This window comes from Heterodontus francisci, chromosome 7 (assembly GCF_036365525.1).
Source record: "Heterodontus francisci isolate sHetFra1 chromosome 7, sHetFra1.hap1, whole genome shotgun sequence".
NCBI classification, from domain to species: Eukaryota; Metazoa; Chordata; class Chondrichthyes; order Heterodontiformes; family Heterodontidae; genus Heterodontus; species Heterodontus francisci.
The window spans coordinates 30,139,814-30,158,185 of record NC_090377.1 but is presented as its reverse complement, the minus strand read 5'-3'; the positions used below and the strand labels follow the sequence as shown (position 1 = coordinate 30,158,185).

General features: G+C 42.0%; 1 protein-coding gene across 13 annotated transcripts in view; it reads left to right on the top strand.

The window, feature by feature from the left end:
• LOC137371914 (methyl-CpG-binding domain protein 5-like) overlaps positions 1–18,372 on the top strand; it is a 321,882-nt gene that overhangs the window by 147,602 nt on the left and 155,908 nt on the right. For 12 of the 13 annotated variants that reach the window (XR_010975306.1, XR_010975305.1, XR_010975304.1 and 9 more), the window contains exon 2: positions 17,394–18,080. Coding sequence is in view for 9 of the 13 variants with exons in the window: in XM_068034970.1 (XP_067891071.1) it covers positions 17,971–18,080 (110 nt within the window). In the remaining 4 variants the exon portion in view is untranslated. Of the gene's footprint in view, positions 1–16,138; positions 16,200–17,393; positions 18,081–18,372 lie in introns of all 13 variants that reach the window. The other variant, XM_068034963.1, reaches the window with a different exon arrangement.

Below are 18,372 nucleotides of genomic sequence, written 5' to 3'. Positions count from 1 at the left end.
CGTGTGACACAACCACCAGGAACATTGAGAATTTGCCATCTGCTGAATCACAGGGCAGACTGGCATCCTACCATGAAATAAAATATTTTAATGTTGACTGATCTTTTTTAATTGTACAGCACCTATAATTTTATTCTTTTAAAGGTATTCTTTTTGCACTGATTTTGATGTCTAACTTGAGTCTTTAATAAGTTGAAACTAGTGGCAAATGTTCATCTAGTTACTGTTAGTTCCTTTACTTGCAGAAGCCACTGGCGTACATAAGGTTGGTTTCAAAATTTTACTTTATAAGAATGAGCAATTCCAAATAAAAATACTAATTAATGTTGGAACTGTTCATAAATGCTTGGTACTATAATATGCTACACTGCTTTGCAGGAAGTTAAGCCAATTATGTTGTGTTATGCTCCTTTCATCCTTTGTACAGTAACTGAGTATACATTTTCTTTTGCTTGTTACAGCAATAAATTGATGCCGCATTATCTTGGATATACCGGTGTAATTTATGTGCGAAAGTATAAAGATAGTGGATTATAAAGTCTGTTTTAAAGCCTTGAAAAATAATTTTAATTTTTAAAAGCTATTCTCTTGTTATGCCATTAATTATTGCAATGCCAGTGCAAAATTGGTTGTGTGTAAACTGTGCATGCTGATTTTAAGAGTTTTAAGTCTCGTTTTTATAGAAACTATTTTATCTAGAAGTTCAACCTGTAGAATTTAATTTCTAATTCAAATTATAAGTACCTAAGGGCAGAGGGGATTAATCTATTGGGTCAACAGGTTATCAAAAGTTTAAGAAACAACCTAGTATAATAATTATAGGTTGATTTAAAAAAACTCTCTGCAATCCATTGGCTAGAATCAGAGCACAGGACTCATCCAAGACAGTTCTTTTATCTTTCCTTAAACATCAAACACTGAGGTAGGCTTGACCCCAAAACAACCTCAAGGTCTAAAGTTACTCCAGGTAGCATTTGTAGCATGGTAGGGTTATCACTGTATCCTTTGATCTGAGAGACCTGGATTGATTCCAAAATATATTTTCTTTGGCTAGATGACCTCTACTTAAAATTAACTTGAGCTTTTTTTAACCCATTTCTAGTAGGAATGAGGTTGCAGAACAAATAGTCCACAATTGATATTAAAAAATAAACGGGATTCGAGCCACAAAAATAACTTGTATGGGAAATTGCAAAATTCACACGAGGGCAGTGTTTCTCATTATGGAGGGAGATTTCAGCTGTTGGCTATTAATAACCTGGAATTTTCTAGTAGACTGCCTTCCTCCTTCACCTGTACTCTTCAAACCACCTACTGCTTGAGTCCTTGGGCTGGTGAATGAAAGCCCATCAGCTGTTGTTGGAGCTGGAATTCGGTGCTATTTTTCTGTTTTTCTGAGATCAGTCTCCGACGGTGTTATTATGTAGCTGGCTGCGAGTACAGGCAGATGTGTGGCTCATGATAATTGACCGCCTGGTTTTCCTCTGCCATTGCAAAGTGCATGTCCTGCACTTGGCAAAGCCCCATTCTGGTATAGTTGAGATCAGTAACTTATCATGTGGACAATTGGGTTCAGACCAGCATCTGATTCACTTCAAATGCATTGTGTTGTAGCATTCATGAGCAGTAAGATGCTGCGCATTAAAGAACCAGTAAGAACAACTTGTAGTTTTTTAGCCTCTTCAACATAGTATTAAGAAAACCCCATATGCCAAATGAGAACTATTAATTTAATCTTTTGGAAACTTAGATGAGACTTTTAGTGGAAAAGCTCCTACAGTTAACTTTTTTTAAAAACTAGCAGCCTAGATGGCCACTGCAATTCGCATCTGAAATACCAGGACCTTGAACTGGAGACAAAAGTCCAACATGAAGCCCAGCCAGAACAGTGCTATGGCTATCTGAGCAGATTATCCAGATCATTCTCGTTAGCGGGCCATTCAAAAGTCATCCTGAGGCATTCAGAAGCGGAGACGTCACTCCAGGGGTTAAACACTGACAACCCCACCTAAGAGAAGTTTTGGGTTTTAGACTTTGGACTTTGTTAAAAACAAATGGGCTCGAGAGAACCATGTGACTGTCCGTCTCTGAAAAAAACTGGGAGTTTTGTTACACACAAGAGACAAAAACCGTGTGCAGCAGCAGAGAAGGCTGCATGCTATTCTCTTTGTCTCTTGCGCGCACATTCTCTCGCTCGCTCTCGTGCGCTCTCCCTCGTGCGCTCTCCCTTGTGCTCGTGTTCTCACTCGCGCTCTCTCTGGTGCGAGCTCTCTCTGGTGCGAGCGAGCTCTCTCTGGTGCGAGCGAGCTCTCTCTGGTGCGAGCGAGCTCTCTCTGGTGCGAGCGAGCTCTCTCTGGTGCGAGCGAGCTCTCTCTGGTGCGAGCGAGCTCTCTCTGGTGCGAGCGAGCTCTCTCTGGTGCGAGCGAGCTCTCTCTGGTGCGAGCGAGCTCTCTCTGGTGCGAGCGAGCTCTCTCTGGTGCGAGCGAGCTCTCTCTGGTGCGAGCGAGCTCTCTCTGGTGCGAGCGAGCTCTCTCTGGTGCGAGCGAGCTCTCTCTGGTGCGAGCGAGCTCTCTCTGGTGCGCGCTCGCTCTCTGGTGCGCGCTCGCTCTCTGGTGCGCGCTCGCTCTCTGGTGCGCGCTCGCTCTCTGGTGCGCGCTCGCTCTCTGGTGCGCGCTCGCTCTCTGGTGCGCGCTCGCTCTCTGGTGCGCGCTCGCTCTCTGGTGCGCGCTCGCTCTCTGGTGCGCTCGCTCTCTGGTGCGCTCGCTCTCTGGTGCGCTCGCTCTCTGGTGCGCTCGCTCTCTGGTGCGCTCGCTCTCTGGTGCGCTCGCTCTCTCCGGTGCGCCCGCTCTCTCCGGTGCGCCCGCTCTCTCCGGTGCGCCCGCTCTCTCCGGTGCGCCCGCTCTCTCCGGTGCGCCCGCTCTCTCCGGTGCGCCCGCTCTCTCCGGTGCGCCCGCTCTCTCCGGTGCGCCCGCTCTCTCCGGTGCGCCCGCTCTCTCCGGTGCGCCCGCTCTCTCCGGTGCGCCCGCTCTCTCCGGTGCGCCCGCTCTCTCTCGCCCGCTCTCTCTCGCCCGCTCTCTCTCGCCCGCTCTCTCTCGCCCGCTCTCTCTCGCCCGCTCTCTCTCTCTCTCTCGCCCGCTCTCTCTCTCTCTCTCGCCCGCTCTCTCTCTCTCTCTCGCCCGCTCTCTCTCTCTCTCTCGCCCGCTCTCTCTCTCTCTCTCGCCCTCGCCCGCTCTCTCGCCCGCTCTTTGTTTAAACTGTGACATCAAAAGCTTTGACTTTCACAAGACCAAAAGAGCTCTTTCGGAAACAGATACTTCTCCACACGTTCAAGTAACCTTAGGATCGGCATGGGAAAGATTTGGATTTCTGAGAGAAGTTGTCAAAGAAAGCTGTCCTTCTAATTTTGACTGCTTTTCTCCATTGCATGGAATTTCTTGAGTCCAGGCATTCAGATTAATTGTGGGCTATGCAACGAATGTGCAGTTCTTTTTGTGATTTCAGCCTCTTCATCAGATTATGCCAATTGAACCTCCTAGCTCAGAGGGCTAATCTTGGGTCCTGGAGTATTCTCATTGAGTGGGAACTGTGGTTATCTTGATTCATTGATCACAGTACAAAAGTGTGAGATGGTGGAGTGCAGACTGAAATTAAACTGTTCATTCTGTTTTCTCATTAGTCATTAGTTTTGTTGAAAAATATAACTGTCTGGTCTGCTGGTTTATTATGTTTTTGCAGTGTGACAGTCTGATTGGAAGATTAACAACTTGGAAAGTAATGACAGATTGCTTACAGCTTCTGCTTCATTCACTTAAGTTTGTCCTCCTCGAGCAGTTCCCACCTGCCACAGCCGCCTCATCCATTGTCCCTTATTTGTAATGTACTCAATTTGATAGATATGTATTTATTTGTGTTATGCCTGTTTGTACAGGCATTGCTCATTCTATCTTTATAAAGAAACTGTGGATTTCTCTGTGATTCAGTATTTATGCATTGTCTGAACAGGAGAGTTGTGTGTGCCTCCTTGATTCCCAAAATATACAAGTATTAACTGCGGCGCAGTGGTTAGCACCGCAGCCTCACTGCTCCAGCGACCCGGGTTCGGTTCTGGGTACTGCCTGTGCAGAGTTTGCAAGTTCTCCCTGTGACCATGTGGGTTTCCGCCGGGTGCTCTGGTTTCCTCCCACAGCCAAAGACTTGCAGGTTGATAGGTAAATTGGTCATTGTAAATTGCCCCTAGTGTCGGTAGGTGGTAGGAGAATTGAGGGAAGATGGGGATGTGGTAGGGAATATGGGATTAGTGTAGGATTAGTATAAATGGGTGGTTGATGGTCGGCACAGACTCGGTGGGCCGAAGGGTCTGTTTCAGTGCTGTAACTCTCTCTAAAAACTTGTCCATCTTCTCAATTTCCATTGGGCGGCGCAGTGGTTAGCACCGCAGCCTCACAGCTCCAGGGACCCGGGTTCGATTCTGGGTGCTCCCTGTGACCGCGTGGGTTTTCGCCAGGTGCTCCGGTTTCTTCCCACCGCCAAAGACTTGCAGGTGATAGGTAAATTGGCTGTTGTAAATTGCCCCTAGTGTAGGTAGGTGGTAGGGAATATGGGATTACTGTAGGGTTAGTATAAATGGGTGGTTCTTGGTCGGCACAGACTCGGTGGGCCGAAGGGCCTTTTTCAGTGCTGTATCTCTAAATAAAAATATAATAAATATTGCAGTTACAGAATAAATCCTTGTTCTGTAACAGATGTGAGCATATTGCTCAAGAATGATTTGTCAATACTTCTCTTTCCCCACACCCCCCCCCCCCCCCTCCCAATTTAATGATGGACCTCACAATGTACAAAATAGATTCCATTCAGTGAAGAAATACCGTTTGAAGCATTATGAATGCTGGAGCTGTATGTGAAGATTGGAGGATATGTGGGGAGAGAGATTTCTTTTGGGCCTCCTTATCTCGAGAGACAATGGATACGCGCCTGGAGATGGTCAGTGGTTTGTGAAGCAGCACCTGGAGTGGCTATAAAGGCCAATTCTGGAGTGACAGGCTCTTCCACAGGTGCTGCAGAGAAATTTGTTTGTTGGGGCTGTTGCACAGTTGGCTCTCCCCTTGCGCCTCTGTCTTTTTTCCTGCCAACTACTAAGTCTCTTCGACTCGCCACAATTTAGCCCTGTCTTTATGGCTGCCCGCCAGCTCTGGCGAATGCTGGCAACTGACTCCCACGACTTGTGATCAATGTCACACGATTTCATGTCGCGTTTGCAGACGTCTTTATAGCGGAGACATGGACGGCCGGTGGGTCTGATACCAGTGGCGAGCTCGCTGTACAATGTGTCTTTGGGGATCCTGCCATCTTCCATGCGGCTCACATGGCCAAGCCATAATCCTTAAATTATTCCACTGGATTAGTAAAACATGGCCTATTGCTTCTAAATCCATGCTGACACATCCTCCTCAGCAGGTCCTCATGTTGCACTGATTGGATGTGTTGGGTGTCGAGTGTACTTAAATTCACAGATCTCTCTCAATCCCATCATTTGTGAATTTTTTTCATCCATCTGCATTACTTTGTTTGTCTTTTACCTGTCATTGGTCTGCACACTTGCACATGTATTCCAACTTATTTTCCAGTTCCCAAGCTGCATCCTCAGATTCATTTATCTCTATTTTTGGCATCAACTACACATTTGAGCACTTTACTTTTAGCTTCCAAGTCATAATGTAAATGGTTGGACAGTGTCCATTCTTGTGATTATTCCTGCAAGAAAGGCATTACAAGGGCATTTTAAAAGTTGAAAATAATTGGCTATGGCAGTTGTGGAACTTCACCTTGTTTTAAGAGTATTCATAGGTGAAGTGAAGCAGTGGGATATATTTACTTTCTGAGATAAGAGATTGATTTATAACCTGTTTGCAGGGAGTGCAACAAATCTTTCTGTTACAACCAGATTAGTTTGGATCATCTGATTTGCAAGTCAATACCCTCCTAAGAGTCCTATGCTGTACAACACTTCATTGCAGATTATGCTGTCATCTAACTATGCCACCTTGATCACTCTACTCAATATGGCAATTTGGTATCTACCCAGATGTCAACATGAGTACCTGATCTTGATCACCTAGATGAAAAGGTTCTCACTTATTATAGTACTGAGCTGTAATGTTCAGTATAAAACATTGGGTTGCACATTGAAAAGGGAAAAAGATTGATTAAAGAAGCAACTAAAAAAGCAACTACATTTGTACTGGAGTGAAGTGGTGATGATTGTTGTCAATAACTGAAGTTGGAAACCTCTTTTAGAAATGTTTCCGGTCAGTATCTGCAGATCTACACAGCTGGAAGATTTCCTTCCCGAAATTCCCTTATGAATATTAAGTTGAGGAAATGTATCTAATTTAAATGGTCAGGTCACGATTGTTTTTTTTCATGGGATGTGGGCGTTGCTGGCTCAGCCAGCATTTATTGCCCATCCCTATTTGCCCTTGAGAAGGTGGTGATGAGCTGCCTTCTTGAACCGCTGCACTCCTTGGGGTGTAGGTACGCCCACAGTGCTAGACTTTGTAGTGGTTTGATGCAATTGAGTAGCTTGATAGGCCGTTTCAGAGGGCATTTAAGAGTCAACCACATTGCTGTGGGTCTGGAGTCCCATGTAGGCCAGACCAGGTAAAGAAAGCAGATTTCCTTCTCTAATGGACATTAGTGAACTAGATGGGGTTTTTTTTTACAATAATCGACAATGGTTTCAGGGTCACCACTAGACTAGCTTTTAATTCCAGATTTATTCATTGAATTCGTATTCCACCATCTGCCATGGTAGGATTCAAACCCATGTCCCCAGAGCTTTAGCCCAGGGCTCTGGGTTACTTGTCTCGTAACATTACCCCTATGCCTACAAAATCATACAGCATCGATAACCTTTAAAATGAGTTTTATTACTGATTTTGGATATCATTTTTTGTGTGTTTTTCACTTCATTGTTGGTCCCTTAACTTGGGGGGAATCACAAAGGGTAAAATGACCTGATAAAACCAGCTGAATTCCAAGAAAATTAGTAAAACGCATTTTATTTTAAACATTAATGAACCTCAAAGCAAGCAAGTGCCTAACAAAATGAGTTATGTGACCAACAATTATTTATACTGCTCACAAATATAACTTTTATGGCCTCATTGGCAGTCCCAAATGTAATACAAGTTTCCCATATCACAAAGAACTGTCCAGCTATTTTAACAGTAAAATACAGTTATTGTATTTGTGAATGGATTATGCCCCGCTGAAGAGTTTGTTTAAAGCAACACATCACCATTGAGGGACAAATATAGTTGATAACATTTAATTTTGCAGTGTGGTCTAAAGTGGTATATTGTTTCCGGTGTTTCCCTTTTAATGGCATAGCTGTAGTCATTATCAAGGCTTCTCTGAACATGATTTTAGGGAAATTTCAGGGGACGTTTCTCAAATCTGGGAGTAAATCAATTTTTACTGAGCTACCACCCAAGAAAAATCTGGGAATTTGTCAGTGAAAACTGATTTTAAAGTTTCGTAAGTATAGGTATTATTCCCGCAACCTTAACAGGCCAACCGTTAAGCTGCCCTTAATCACAAATTTATGGAACCACAAAAATCTTTGTAGACATTCTTATCTGATTCTGGGTACTTAAAATACACTGATCATTGCTATGCATTTTTTTTTCTCTTTGTTCAAATAAGATATGTGGTTTGCAGAAGATTCATCAGCTTTTGTGTTTAGAAACAAAAACATGTAGCACAATACATTTTATAATACTTAGCTAATTTCTAGTTAAATACATGTTATCACATCCTAATAATACCTTAGGCTAAAGCTTTTGAATTCATTCAGCAAATACATTTATACTGCTTACACTTCAGAATTCCAAACTTTGAGTCGCCTAATTAATGTTAGTTAATGATTATCCTTGTTTGCTCTCTTTTTTGTTTGGAGTGTTATGGCCAAGTGAGGAGGGGTTCACAGTCGCCCCTCTTGCCCTTCCTCTTATTTGACCACAACAAGGTTTATTCCTTTTTAAACAGTGGTTGCGCTTAGCACTTCCGTGAGTGTTTTCCCTTTTACCTTTACTGTGATCGTGAAAGAACCAATTGGACAGGTTTTTTTGAGTTTACACAAGAAAGCAGTAAGTTTATTATACTCAACAAGCTAAACCCGATGTAAAATAATAAAAATACAATACACATTGGTACATGTGTTGACACGAGGATCACGCATACAAATAGATTGCAAAGTGGAAAGTAGGTGTTTTTGGTTGGATTAAAGCCCAGAATAAATAGACGTTAAATGCACAGTATGACGCTGGGTGATTTGCTGGTCTCCCAGCTGGATTTGTATTCTGGTGAAAAGTGCATTTTGTGGCTGGCCCACTTTGCTCCGGATTTGCTTGGAGGCAGAATTGTAGTTGGCTCTCTTCCCCTGGTCCGTGGCTGTAGCAGTTTGTAGGCTTGGAGGGTCCAAAGTCGCAGACGGTTTTTAAGCTTGATGTTTTCTGGAGAGAGAGACAAAGAAAGGGAGACACACGTAGCTTTCTCTGCTGCTGCAGTCTCAGTTATTGCTTGCCTCTTTGTCCAAGGGAAAAAAACAGCTTCCACCGAGATAGACAAACAGTCACATGGCTGCTTCAGGCTTTCTGGAACCTTCTAATGAAATTCAAGGTTAGGAATTGGCTCCACAGGCCCCTGGATGCTAATTTGCACTTGGAGGGGGGTTTGCTCTTTCAAAGTCAGTGTGTTAGGACTGCCTTGACTGCCATACTAATGAAGCCATTTTAGGTAATTCAGTCACTTCAAACAAGCCATTGTCCTGGCTCCATGCAGTTCAAACCTCTGAGACCGGGTGGATCTTTTGAATATGAAAAGATGTTTCAGGTGCAAATTGCAGTGGCCATCTTGGTTGCCAGTTTTTTAAAAAAGTTAACCGAGATTTTTTCCGTTAAAAATGTAATGTAAGTTTCCCACCAGTGAAATTAATATTTATCATTTGGCATATAGGATTTTCTTAACCGGAGGGAAAGGGAGAGTTGGTGTCTGTTTTTCAAAAATTACAAAACCCATCTGGCAAGCTAATTGTTTTTGAGCTCAGTTCTGTTATTTTTCCCAACTATAGATCAATATGGCATTAAAGTAGTTTTTCTGATGATGCATATATGTGTGTTGCAGCTACTAAACAAATTTCTTTATTGAAAAGAGTTTAAAACAATTTGGTTTTAACAGGAAATGTCTGTGTTCCATCATGCTTCTGTCTACTGGAGGTTTTTTTTAAATTTGTTTATTGCCCAGAATTTATTCTTTTGCCCTCTCCCAACAACACTTCAACTGTGATTATTGAAATTAAATTATTCCAGACAAATTCATAAATAATCATATTTTACAATATTAAAAAGATATTTGGTGAGTTTTCAGGGGACTGATGTCAGATTTCTAAAATAGTTGAAATTTTGTTTTAAATTGTAAGGTTCTGATCTACTGTAGGATTGTACACAATAAAGCCACGGAAATGGAACCACTGTAAACTGAAATGTTGCCAGGCACAAATCAACCAGTAATGGTAATTAAACATTGTGGAACAGCCACATGTCCAAACTATAACATGGTTTGCAAAAGGAGTATCTTTGTGTTATTTCAAGTTTTATGCTACTGATAGCTATGAAGGCTTGTTGTGATCCATCCGTGGCCAGTTTGCTTGTAAATATTGAATTTCAATATTTCACACACAATGACTAACATTTGTGACTAAGTTTATTTATGTGTATTTAAAATGGAGGAAATCTAAATTATTAAACAATAACTGGTAAAATGGGTTTTTATATGAAAAAATTAACAGGCTTGTCCCTTTCTTTGTGAGGGCTCATAATTTCTGCAAGAGGTAACGGCAGTTCCAGTTCAATATCATGAGACGAGTAAGTGGTGAGAATGGGGTCAACAATACAGGAGGAAAAATATGGGCCAGATTTTGCTAAAGTGGAGCATCTTCCACATGCCCCATTAGTTAGACTTGTTGGTGCACAATTTGTTTTTTTTTCAAAAGCCAACGAAATTGCTGGAAATGTGAGCTGATAATGGCGCAGCAACAGCAGCGGGCATCTGGGACCTTGGTGAGTGACAGTGTATCTCCTTAACCACTGTGATTTAAGGATTGAGAAATCAACAGGAAAGTCCAAGAAGGCAAGTGAAGAGTGGGTGAACATAAATAGGAATAGGAGCAGGCCATGCGGCCTGTCAAGCCTGCTCTGGCATTCGCTAAGATCATAGTTGATCTTCTACCTAAACTCCACTTTCCTGCTCTATCTCCATATCCCTTGATTCCCTTAGGTACAGAAAGAGAAATAGAGATGGAAAGAGTGATTGGATTAGAGACAGAAAGGGAATGTAAGAATTATAATTTGACATTTTAACAATTTCCTAAAACAATTCACAATCTGAAGTAATGAGACTCCACATTTTTATAGCTGTTCACTGGATAAGAGAGGTTGATTGGCAGTCATTACAATTATCTTGTTAAAAGAGTATTTTAATTCTGCAGTTAATTACTAGACTTGACTTTCTGTGGCAAATTTAATGGCCAATTATTGTGAAAATGCATAACTTCTTGAAAATCATGAGGTTAAACGCAAGATGCCGTTTTCACAAAACACAGTGAAACAGCACAAATCGGCCAGCAACTTGTAGTGATTTGCAATTTCTGGGGTGTATCGTGCTACAAGTTGTTGGATGATTTGCACGTTAATGTAGACAAGATCAGCATTTGTTGCCCACCCCTAATTGCACTTGAGAAGGTGGTGGCAAGCTGCCACCTTAACAACTGAATGGCTTGCTCGACCATTTCAGAGGGCAGTTAAGAGTCAACCAAGGATGTAAGAGTCCTTCAGAGAGTGCAGAGGCGTTTTACCAAAATGGTTCCAGGGATTTTCGCTAACCAGTTAGGTTGGCGAAGAGGGAGTTGTTAGATTTGTGATTTGTTCGAGGTGTGCAAGGTGACGACAGGCTTTGATAAGTTAGACAAGGAAAAGCTGTTCCTATTAACTGATGGTACAATGACTAGAGGACACAGATTGAAGGTTTTGGGCAAAAGTTGCAGAGGGAATGTGAGGAACAAACTTTTTATGCAGTGAGTGCTAATGACCTGAAACTTGCTGCCTTTAAGAGTAATGGAAGTGGAGACGATCAATGATTTCAAAAGGAAATTGGATGGACACATGAGGGAAATAAACTCACAGGACTGTGGGGATAGAGTTGGGGGAATGGGACTGACTGGATCGCTGTATAGAAAGCCGATAGGGACTCGATGGGCCGAATGGTGGCCTCCTGTGCCGTAATGACTGCATGCCATTGCTGAGGATCTGGTGTCACATATAGGCCAGACTGGCTATTTTCCTTCCCGAAAGGACAGTGGACCAAATGGGTTTTTGCGGCAATCTGGTAGCTACTTGATTACCATTACTGATACTAGTTTCCTATTCCGGATTTATTTAATTAACTGAATTTAAATTCCCCAGCTGCCATGATGGGATTTGAACTCTTGTCTCTCGACCATTAGTCCAGGCCCTCTGGAGTGTGGTATATGCTGCCTTCGGGAATATCCAGCAGAATATGTTGGGGATCCCATGTAATTTCTGGTGCCCTTTTCTGTAGCTGTAGGGTAATTATTTGTCCAATAGTAGACGACTCTGAGCATGGTGTGCCTTAAAGGACATATTTCTTCTGAAAGCATGGTTTTTCCTTTTCCTGGAATATTATTTTACACCGGCAGGTCTGTGATTTATTTTTTTATTATCCATCACCCTGATTTCTTCTTTAATTTCACTCCTGACCCCCTGCCTCCCAACCGCCACCTTTGCCCTCAAGGTAATGATTAGAATACGGTGATTTCACAATCTCCCTCTGGGACACAAGGACTCTGGCTCGAAACAGCTTGTGTCTGATGAATAACTGGTGTAGTTGATAGATTAGCTGGATTCTCTTTTTTTTGCAGGGACCCGATAAAAGAACTTTTGTTGGTGATGTTACTTGTGGTATTGGATATGCATGTGCCTATTTTATATTATCTTAAGCCAGAATGCATGATATTATTTGCCTAATTTATGGAATACACAGGCCAAATCTCTCTGGCCTTCCTAGCTCTCTCTCCCTTACCTTTAAAGACATGCTCAAAATTCTTCTTTCTCAAACATGCCTTTGGTCTTTCTTCCTCCCACTTCTCCCAACTCTATTAATTTTGCCTTCTGCTCATTAATCACTATTTTGTCTTCCTCAATGTTATTTTTTTTTTGCTGCAGTGAAGAGCGCAACAGCAAGTTATTACTTTTCAATAATATTTATAAAACTTCCTCCAAAAAGTTACAGGAAGTTTAAAAAGTGAAGCATAGCTTTGGTATGCAAATTATATAAAGATAAGACAACAGCAATTGCCATACTATTACAAGTATATGTTTTTTTAAAGTAAATCCTGACACAATTTGGATTTGTGGAAAGCCCTAATGTCCCAGGACATTAAAAACAAATGGTGGGTAGAAATAGCTTGAGAGGTCCAGCAGCTTGCGGGCACCAACGATGTGCACGGTTTCTTCAGCACTGTCGAGGTAATCTATGGCCCAAGCACTCGAGGGCCCACCCCACTGGGAGTGAAGCATGGAGGAGAACTTGCCAAGGGCAGGGAGGCAGTCTTTGCTCGCTGGACATAACATTTTAAAGAACTCCTCAACCGAGACTCTGTTTTCGACATGAATGTCCTCAACTCCATCCTTCAACACCCCAACCGGCTCAGTCTCTGCTACCCAGTCTGAAGCAAGGTCAAAAAATCCATTCAACAGCTGACGAACAGCAAGACCTCTGGTGCAGATGGAATCCCTGCCAAAATCCTGAAACATAATGGAGATACGTTCCTGGCACAACTGCACAACCTCATATATCTCATTTGGGATGAGGAGTGCTTGCCAGGAGACATGAGGGAGCCTGTGATCGTGACTGTATTCAAGAAGGGAGAAGAGACCAATTGTGGCAACTACAGTGGAATCTTCCTGCTGTCTGTCACAGGAAAGATCATTGCAAGATTCTCCCCAGTCGCCTTCTCCCAGTGGCTGACGAGCTCCTTCTGGAGTTGTAGTGTGGTTTTCACCCTCGAGAGGCACCACAGACATGATCTTCACCGCATGGCAAATCCAAGAAAAATGCAGGGAACAACTCCAACTGCTAACATGGCCTATTTCCACCTCACAAAAGCCTTTAACTCTGTGAAGGCTTATGGAGCATCCTGCTCAAATTTGGCTGCTCTCAGACGTTTGTCACCATTCTCCATCTCCTCCACAATGAGATACAAGCCATGATCATCATCAACGGAATCACTGTAGACCCTGTCTCAGTCAAGACCGGGATCAAGCAAGGGTGTGTCATCACAGCAACCCTCTTCTCCATTTTCCTCGCTGCAATGCCATACTTTACCTCCAGCAAACTTCCTCAAGCATGGAGATAATCTACAGAACAAACGGGAAACTGTTCAACCAACACTGCCTTCAATCCAAAACTAAAATCACTCCAACCTCAGCCGTCGAGCTTCAGTATGCAGATATTTGCGTGTGTGTTTACTCTGAAACTTAGCTCCTTCGCCAAAGCATATAAATGCTTGGAAAACGAAAGTACTCTTCCAACCAGCTCCCACAGCACAACAACCAGTACCCCCCAACATCAATCACAATCAGGCGAGACATGGAGGGCAGGTGGTGCTTGAAGGGTCAGGTAGATAAGTATTATGGAAGTTTGTACGCTCCCTCCAATGCCTCAACTTCGCCTCTGCACGTTCCCAACAAAGTCCCTCAAGGTGTACCATGCCTTCCCGAATTAGCTTTCTCCATTTAGGACGGTCACAAGCCAGGGACTCTCACTAGTGTGGGCAAATGTAGACCATTTTCCATATCTCGGGAGCCTCCTCTTGGTGAAGGCAGACATGGACGTCGAGGTTCATCATCGTCTCCAATGTGCCACCTCAGCCTTTGGCCAACTGAGGAAGAAAGTATTTGAGTATCAGGATCTCAAACCCGAGACCAAGATCGCAGTTTATCAGGGAGCAGTGATCTCTGCACTCCTATTCGGCAGCAGCACCTCAAAGCATTGGAGAGGTACCACCAGAGGTGCCTCCACAAGATCTTCCAAATCTGGTGGCAAGAAAGGTGGTCCAACAGCAGCGTCCTCTCCCAAGCCAACCTGCCCAGCATCAGGATGCTAACTACCCAAAACCAGCTCTGCTGGATGGGACATGTTGCTTGCATGCCTGACACCAGACTCCCGAAGCAGCTGTTCTACTCAGAACTTGGTCATGGCAGGAGACTCCCAAGGGCCCAGCACAAATGCTTTAGAGATATCTTCGAAGCATCCCTGTAGAGATCATGTATCCCTGTCAACTCGTGGGAGTCCCTAGCTCGTGACCACCCTAGATGGAGAAAGCTCATTCGGGAAAGCATCATACACCTCAAGGGACTTCAGGAACATGCAGCGGCGAAGTCGAGACTTCAGAGGGAGCACACAAACCTCCAAACTACTCATCTACCTGACCCTTCAAGCACCACCTTCCCCTTATGTGGCAGAGTCTGCAGATCACGCATTGGACTTATCAGCCATCTCGGAACCTATCAAACTGGAGTGGAAGCAAGTCATGCTCGATCCTGAGGCACTGTCCAGAAGACGAAGAGATTCTGTTCCTCAGATCAAAAAAATTCTTTATTCGTCAGCATAGAATAAAGAAAAACAAACCGCAGAAGATGAGGAAATAGCTCACAGAAGCCCTAAATTGAATCTCTCAAAATGAGCTGAGCTGCTTTACCTTGTCGGGTCTCTAGCACCTTTTCAAAAACTTGGTGTGATTTCCATAAATGGGTATTCTGTTTTTATGGGAAAATTAAAATTTGTGTAAAGGTTACATTTCTACATGTAAAATTGAAAAATGGCAATTCAGACCTTGGCCAGCATTCTCCAGTAGGCAGGTCAGTAATTGACCTTGCAGAAAACTGAATTTGAATCTCGTCCAAACTTTGCCATAAATAACAAAAAGAAACCTTTGATTATATATATTTATTTTATAAAATTTGAAGCATTGGTTTAGATCTGTGTTTTTCAAAGTAGTAGTTTGTGAACTATATATAACATTGATACAAGGAAATCATTTTAACTATGTAGCAAAATGCAGTAATTAAATATTGAGTGCTTCAATACTTAAAATTAGCATTGGTTGCTATTAAGCTTGTCCCTCTCACTGGCATTTGGTGATTTGGTAAGGATTGAGAGCAAGACGGTGGGAAAGATATATTCTTAAATTTAATATTTGCATTTTATGAAGCAGACCTAACAAAATCAGAGGGAGCCTTCCCATCAGAAATCCTCCTTTGAAACGAATTTTGATTAGTAGGTCTGCGCTGCTTTCAGTTGATTTTTATTTCGAGAAGTGCCAGTGACAACACTGAGGGTACTTGCTTAGAAACTGCAAGTGAACTGAATGGATGTAAGCCAGTTAATGCTGTAACATTACTTGGTTAATAACCAACTCTGGTAATGTTCAACTGTCATGTACAACCAGACAAAAACTTCAGCTTAGCACCATGGAAAATATCACTATTTAAACAGAAGTATACAGAAATCAGCAACAAAAGAATGCCAATAATAATTCTGCCCAACATTTTAATAGTAAAGAAGACCCTAATGGCCTTCATGTTGGAATGTTTATATATTGGGCATAGATGCTGTATGTGCAGTAAAGCATCAGTTATAGACTGGAAACCAATTTGGAACTCAGAGGTTGACATTTCTATGCACCTGCATCATATATTGAAAAATCAGTGGTTAGTGGGAAAGAAGAGTTAATGGACAGTTTCAGTACATTTTGATAGTAATTGTGTAAATGTCATTTGCAATAGAAATGAGTTCTAGACAGTAGCAGTGAGCTCTAATGCTGTGGCAGAGTAAAATATGCCCTGCTGCTCCATACTTATTGTGAAGTGCCACAAGTACAATATCTATTTTACAACTGTAGGACCTCACATTTGGCAGCTCTTGGTTTGCTATCCTAAAGAAATTGCTTTGGAAAAACATGGACATTTTTTTTTCTATTTTTTTTTGTTTGCCTTAGATGTGACCTACTTCATCAGGAATGGCCAACCTTCAAAATCCCAAGAGACAGAAAAGATCTTGTGCGTTGACAAAGAAATGCATGTTTAATAGTTGTAACTGTAACTAATTTTGAAATGTGCTTTGTTAACATGGTTTATTTCCAGTTATTTACGAGAAATCTAGATTGTTTCTTGGCTTGCATGTTCCCTTTCTCTCTCACATATGTGTTCTCTTTCTCATGTGTATGTTCCCTTTGAAGTGCAGTCAGTGCTGTTATGTAGGCCAACATGACAGCCAGCTTGTGCATAACAACATCTTAGTGATTTTGGTTGAGGGAGGAATGTTGGCCAGTACATGGCTTATGAATAATGCTAAGCAATCCTTTTGTGTCCACCTGATTATCTAGACATGAGAATTAACATCTCCGACAAAAGACACCATCTCCGACCCTGCAATATATCCCTCTGCATTACATTGCAATAGCAATCTGGTTACGTGTTCAAGTCCAGAGTAGAATTTGAACCCACAGTATTCTGCTTCAAGTGGTACTTGAAGGGGAAGGCAGGCCCTAAACATGCTGTTGTAATTTTTTTTCTTTAATTAGATAAATAAGTACACCTTTTCAACTACAACCATTTGCATCTAGTGTTTTTTTAAATCTGAATTGCGTCAAAATAATTGTATGCCGCGATGTCCTAAATGATGAGAGGTTCTGAGGTTTGCATTGATAGATCAAAACAGTGCTGTTAGTGAAATGAGCTGAGTACATAGTGTATTATTGGCATATTAAGATGATTAAATCCCAAACAGAACTCTTAGTGAAGTGATGAAAAAATACTTTTTAAAAAAGCCTCAGAATATTTGATACTGTGCAGTGTCTGGCTTCTGGTGCTATTTTGTATGGAGTAATGGGGCTTAGCAAAACTATGAAGATGAAGAAATTTAATTACTGATTCAAAAGTTACTTATGTTGTTAACACCAGTATATTAAATGAAAAAAAACAACCCTCCTCCTTTAGAAGTCTATTTAAAGCAATTAGAAAAGCTGGCTTTGATCATGATTCAAATGCTTTCTAAATGGTTAAAGTTTACATTTTAAATAATGCATTGGGTCCATGGATTGTTTTATTAGAATTCATGACTCGATATCAGGTTACAATATGTGCAAGTTATGTTATAGCTCACCACGTTTGTCGTTTTCTTGATAAGATAATTGTATCTTGCACAGGGTATATATCTTCAGTTATCTAAACTAAACCCTTGTATGTTTACAGGATTTTGTATGAAGACTGAATCGTTCAAAACTATGGAAGTGATGAGAAGTAAAATCAGGAGGCTTTTTTGTTAAAAGTGAGCACCATCTGCATTTTGGATTTGCCTGGAAAATATGCGTTAAAGAGAAGGATGTGGCCAACAGTGGGTTCAATTATCGGAAGATTACCCTGACCCTGAAAAGTCAAGGCTCTTCTGCAGGAATCAGTAAAGCTGAACAAAACATAAAACATATATTATCCTTCTTAAAGCTTAGAACTGAATAAAGGCTTTTGTGAATCATGTGCATCCTGATTAGAAGTCAGCCGACTCTCTCCATATAGCATTACAGTGCAGCTTCACTCTGAATCATCCCACAACACTAAATGAATGTGGATTATTTTGAGGCAGTGACTTTGTATAAAATGGTGGCTTTTGAAGAGATTGTTCCTCATTGAGCTGGCACATCTCCCTGAATACATTGTACAGTGGACAAGCACTGTACCATATGGTCATGTTTCAGAGGCCATGATGACATGAAATCCGAAGATATCATCTGACTTTTGATATCTTTGAGGTGTCACAAGCAGAAACATAAAAATGAACGGAGGAAATGAGAGTCATGGTGAAAAAGATGGCGGAGGACCAGCAATCCAAGTTCCTATAGGATGGCAGCGGCAAGTTAACCAGAATGGAGTGCTGTACATGAGGTATGTGGTGTTCTGAATCTTTTTTATGATGGTCAACTTGGGGTGAGCGCGTGTGTGTGGGGAGAGAGTGAATTTAACATCTGGTTCTTGAGTCAAATATGGGGTACATTTGAACTGTGATCGAATAACTGTTTCCTATTTATATTTTTGTAATAATTTTTTTCACACGTAATTTTTTTTTCAGTACCTGCTCAGGTTAATGCTGGCCTTGCTGCTGTTCAGTCACCCTTTGTGATCTGTCCACTCAAAACAGTTACGGATCATTAATTTGTTCCATTTCAATAAGACTCTC